This window comes from Protobothrops mucrosquamatus, unplaced genomic scaffold (genome assembly GCF_001527695.2).
Source record: "Protobothrops mucrosquamatus isolate PMUCROS unplaced genomic scaffold, P.Mucros_1.0 scaffold4440, whole genome shotgun sequence".
In the NCBI taxonomy this organism is placed as follows: Eukaryota; Metazoa; Chordata; class Lepidosauria; order Squamata; family Viperidae; genus Protobothrops; species Protobothrops mucrosquamatus.
This window is the reverse complement of record NW_015390351.1, coordinates 50,361-55,281: the sequence shown is the minus strand read 5'-3', so window position 1 is coordinate 55,281 and position 4,921 is coordinate 50,361. Positions and strand designations below refer to the sequence as shown.

The following is a 4,921-nucleotide window of genomic DNA, read 5'->3' as shown; positions in this document are numbered from 1 at the left end:
GAGGAAAGGAAAGGAAAGGAAAGGAAAGGAAAGGAAAGAAGGAATATAGTGGGGAAGGGAAGGGAGGGAAGCGAAGGAAAGGAAAGGAGAGAAGGAGAACGAGAAGGAGAAAGGGAGAAAAGGAAAGGGAATAGAAGGGAACGGAAGGGAAGGAGAGAAAGAAGGAGAAGGAGAAAGGGAGAGAAGGAAAGGAAAGGGAAGGGAGGAGAGGAAAGGAAAGAAAAGGGAGTAGGGAAAGGAAAGGAAAGGAAGGTGGGAGGGAAGGGAAAGGAAAGGAAAGGAAAGAAGGAAAGAAAAGAAAAGAAACAAAAGTGAGTAGGGAAAGGAAAGGAAAGGAAAGGAAAGGGAGGAGAGGAAAGGAAAGGAAAGAAAAGTGAGTAGGGAAAAGAAAGGAAAGGGGGGAGGGGAGGGGAGGGGCACAAAATCCATCCCACACCAACCTTGCCCAGGGACCAGTCTTTCTACAGATTCATCTCCTTCCTTGTCTCTGTGAATGTGTAAGTGGGAGACAAACTCACCTCGCTTGACCCTCTTCAGCATCTTCTGATTGTGCTCCTTCAAAACCTTCAGAGACTGCTTCTCCGCACACTCCTCTTCTAGCTTTGTTCAAAAAACAAAACAAAAACAAAAAAGGAAGGAAGGAAGGAAGCAAGCCAGAAAAAAAAAAAAGAAAAACGATATTCTCGTCATCGTCTTCCGCTCAGAAAATGTATAGAACGTTAAGAAACTATAAAAGTTTTCTTTTTTTAAAAAAAAAAAGAGGAGGCCTCCTTCACCAGAAGGAAATTGCTTGCGTTAAATCTGTTTGAGGAGCCCTTTGTCTCCCCCCCCCCCCAAAAAAAACCTCTAGGCCAGGGTTTCTCAACCTGGTCTCCTTTAAGATGGGTGGACTTCAACTCCCAGAATTCCCCAGCCAGCATGGCTGGCTGGGGAATTCTGGGAGCTGAAGTCCACCCATCTTAAAGGAGACCAGGTTGAGAAACACCACTGCAGGCCCTACTCCATCGTACCTGATGCTGGAGCCTTCCCACAAGAGCCTGGAGTTCCTTCACCTGGGTGGTCAATTCCTTCTTCTCCTCCAGCAGCCCTGACACCTTGAGTTGAAGGTCTGGAGCAAAGGAAGACCCTGTTATCTTGTAGAAGCCTCTGGGACCTGCCTGGGGGGGGGGCAACTACTCAGGGGGTCCCTCTTGGAGGTCAAGACTGGTGGGCCTCATTTCCAAGGACCTCCTCTTCTCGTTTGGAAGAATAAAGCAGCTTTTTTTTTAAAAAAAAATGGGGAGGGCATGGTGTGGATTGCGAGGGGCTGGACTGACACGGAGCTAAGAAAAACACCACACCAAGCTCTGGAAGAAAGAAAAGAAAAGGAAAAAAAGAAAGAAAGAGAGAGAGAGAGAGAGAGAAAAGAAAGAAAAAGAAAAAGAAAGAGGGAGGGAGGGAGAGAAAGAAAGAAGGAAGGAAAGGAAGGAAGGAAGGAAGGAAGGGAGAGAGGGAGAGAAAGAAAGAAGAAAGGAAAGAAAAAGAAAGGGAGGGAGAGAGAGAGGGAGATAAAAAAGAAAGGAAGAAAGAAAAGAAAGGGAGAGAAAGAAGGTAGGAAGGGAGAGGAAAGAAGGAAGAAAAGGAAGAAGGAAGGAAGGAATGAAGAAAAAAGAAAGAGACAAGGAAGGAATGAAAGGAGGGAGGAAGGATAGAGAAAGGGAAGAAAGGAGAAGGTAGAAAGGGGAAGGGAGGAAAGGAAGGAAGGAAGGAGGAAGGAAGGCATGAAGAAGAAAGGAAGGAGAGACGAAAGAATGAAGGAGGGAGGATAGAAAAAGGGAAGAAAGAAGAAAAGGTAGAAAAGGAGAGAGGAAAGGAAGGAAGGAAGGAAGGAGAGACAAGGAAGGAATGAAAGGAAGGGAGGATAGAAAAAGGGAAGAGGAGAAAGAAGGTAGAAAGGAAGAGGGAGGAAAGGAAGGCATGAAGAAGAAAGGAAGGAGAGACAAGGAAGGGATGGAGGAAGGGAGGGAGAAAGGAAAGAAGGAAGAAAAAGAAGGAGAGACAAGGAAAATGAAAGGAAGGGAGGATAGAAAAAGGGAAGAGAGGAGAAAAGGTGGAAAGAAAAAGGGAGGAAAGGAAGGCATGAAGAAGAAAGGAAGGAGAGACAAGAAGGAAGGGAGGGAGGGAGGGAGGAAGAAAAAAGGAAGGAAGGAAGGAAATGGCGAAGGAAGGAATGGCCGTGGCCCTAAGACTATTATTCAGATTACCTTTACTTTTTATTTCTACATCTGTAGACTTCGCTTCCCCCCCCCTCCCTCCGCAGCCCATCCACTCTCCCTTCCAGGGGTCTCCGGACTGCCAGAGGGGTCCTTTCCACCTGGGCAGAAGAGAGGAGGAGGAGGAGGACCCCCTGGCTCACCTTTGACCTGCTGAAGGCACCTGCCCATCGGATCCAGCGCAGAGTCAGGAGCGGCGCCTTCTCCGCCGCCGCTCAAGCCCGCTGGGTCTTCCTGGTGGAGCGCCAGCCCCGGCAGCAGCGCCAGGCTGATCCGCTGCAGCTTCTTGTTCTCCCTGCTCACCTGTGGAAGTCAAGAGGGGGTGGCAGAGTTGCGTAGAGGGGGTCCTCCCCGGCCCCCGGTCGGAGGGGACCCCTCCTCACCTGGATGGCAAAGGCTTCCGCCTGCTCTCGGCAGCTCTTCTCGATGGCATACTCCATCTCCATGGTGGACAACTCAGCTAAGAGGGCTTGAGAAGCTGGGAGTGGGAAGAGCGAGACAAAGGGGGGGGTGTTAGAGCAATGCCCCCCCAAACTAGCAACCCTCATCGGGGGGCCAAGCTGTTCCACCGGTTAATTGTCCTCACTGTTAGGAAGTTTCTCCTTAATTCCAGGTTGCTTCTCTCCTTGATCAGTTTCTAACCATTGTTTCTCGTCCTGCCCTCTGGTGCATTGGAGAATAAATTGACCCCCATCTTCTTTGGGGGAGCCCTTCAAGTACTGGAACGTTGCTATCATGTCTCCCCTATTTCTTCTTTTCTCTAGACCAGCCAAGCCCAAGTCCCACAGCCGGTCTTCGTATGTTTTAGTCTCCAGGCCTTGGATCGTGTCAGCCCTGATCCATCTTTTTGTTAAACTAGACCAATGGTGGCGAACCTATGGCACGGGTGCCAGAGGCGGCACGCAGAGCCCTCTCTGTGGGCACGCACACCGTCGCCCCAGTCCTAGGCCTTCAGCTGGGTTTTATAAAACCTTTTTGCTTTAGGCCTCCACCGCTGTGTGGGAAAAAAAAAAGGTTCAATTAATCAATCAATTTCAACTTCTCGCGGGGAAAAAAAAAGATCTTGCAAAGTTGGAATTGATTGATTGAACGTTTTAGTCCCACCCCGTCTGCCGTTACCACCGCAGCCACGCCCACCCAATGGGCCACGCCCACCCAATGGGCCACACCCACCCAGCACTCGACGATGCATAAGTGGGTTTTGGGTTGCAGTTTGGGCACTCGGTCTCTAAAAGGTTCGCCATCATAAACTAGACATACCCAAGTTGGTATCTGCCATGGGCCTGAATTTTTAGATGGGGAGAAATGACCCCCTCCTTTTGATCCCCCTCATTTTTCCTCCACCTGGACCTAGAGGTTTTCTTTCTTCCACCCCAAAAAGCTGAATCGGCAGCATTGCGCGTCCTTCCGCTTAGAGAAGCAGAGACTCTAGAAAGAGTACAGAGAAGAGCAACAAAGATGATTAGGGGACTGGAGGCTAAAATATATAAGGAACGGCTGCTGGAATTGGGGATGTCTAGTTTAATGAAGAGAAGGACGAGGGGGGACAGGATGGCAGTCTTCCAGTATCTCAGGGGCTGCCCCAAAGAAGAGGGAGTCAAGCTATTCTCCAAAGGACCTGAAGGCAGGACAAGAAGCAACGGGTGGAAACTGATCAAGGAGAGAAGCAACCTAGAACTAAGGAGAAACTTCCTGACAGTGAGAACAATGAACCAGTGGAACAACCTGCCTCCAGAAGCGGTGGATGCTCCAACACTGGAAGTCTTTAAGAAGAGACTGGACAGCCATTTGTCTGAAATGGTATATAGGGTTTCCTGCCTGAGCAGGAGGTTGGACTAGATGACCTCCAAGGTCCCTTCCAACTTTACTATTATTATTATTATTATTATTATTATTATTATTATTATTATTATTATTATTATTATTATTATTATTATTATTATCATCATCATCATCATCATCATCATTATCAAAAGGCGCACTCTGCATCTCCGCCTAGACACGTACCTTGCTCAATTTCTGCCATTTTTTCTTTGGTTTCTGCCATTTCCTGGGAAAGGTCCGTCTCCTGTAAAAATGAACCAAACTTCACATTGGTCTGCTACTGTGTTGGTTTTTTTATTTTTTGTTTAAATTCTGGGAGTTGAGGATCCACAGGTCTAGGCCAGGGGTAGGCAACCTTGGCTCTTTTATGACTCGTGGACTTCAACTCCCAGAATTCCTGAGCCAGCCATGCTGAGGGAAAAGGGAGAGCGTTCCAAGCTGAGCCATGCTGGCTCAGGAATTCTGGGAGTTGAAGTGCACCAGCCATAAAAGAGCCAAGGTTGCCTCCCCCTGCCCTAGACTAGAGGAGCGGAAATGAGGGAGTGGTTGATTTGAAGAATGATCCTCAAAGAAATCCGTAGAGATCCTCAGTCAATCCAGGTCCTGGTTGTCCCAAAGCTGTTTTTCCAGGAGGCCACTGGACTCCCTTGTTTTTCTTTGAAGATGTTTCGCTTCTCATCCCAGAAGCTTCTTCAGTTCTGACTGGACAAGAAAGTCCAGTTGCCTCCTGAAAAAGCCCCTTGGGGACGTCCTCAAAGAAGCCAGATTAGGCCGTGCGCTCTGTCTGATGTGGCCTCTTCTGAAGATGGGGCCGGAGCTGCGGCGTCTGGAGAGCCACCTACCTG

At 48.7% G+C, this 4,921-nt stretch overlaps 1 protein-coding gene across 1 annotated transcript in view; it reads right to left on the bottom strand.

The window, feature by feature from the left end:
- The window catches only part of LOC114923574, a 28,154-nt gene extending 23,855 nt beyond the window's left edge, over positions 1–4,299 (bottom strand). The window contains exons 1-5 of the mRNA XM_029286661.1: positions 4,260–4,299; positions 2,636–2,730; positions 2,396–2,555; positions 1,011–1,108; positions 519–600 (exon numbers count right to left, since the gene is read on the bottom strand). Of these exons, the coding sequence (XP_029142494.1) occupies positions 519–600; positions 1,011–1,108; positions 2,396–2,555; positions 2,636–2,730; positions 4,260–4,299 (475 nt within the window). The remainder of the gene's footprint in view (positions 1–518; positions 601–1,010; positions 1,109–2,395; positions 2,556–2,635; positions 2,731–4,259) is intronic.
- Positions 4,300–4,921: the final 622 nt, after the last annotated feature.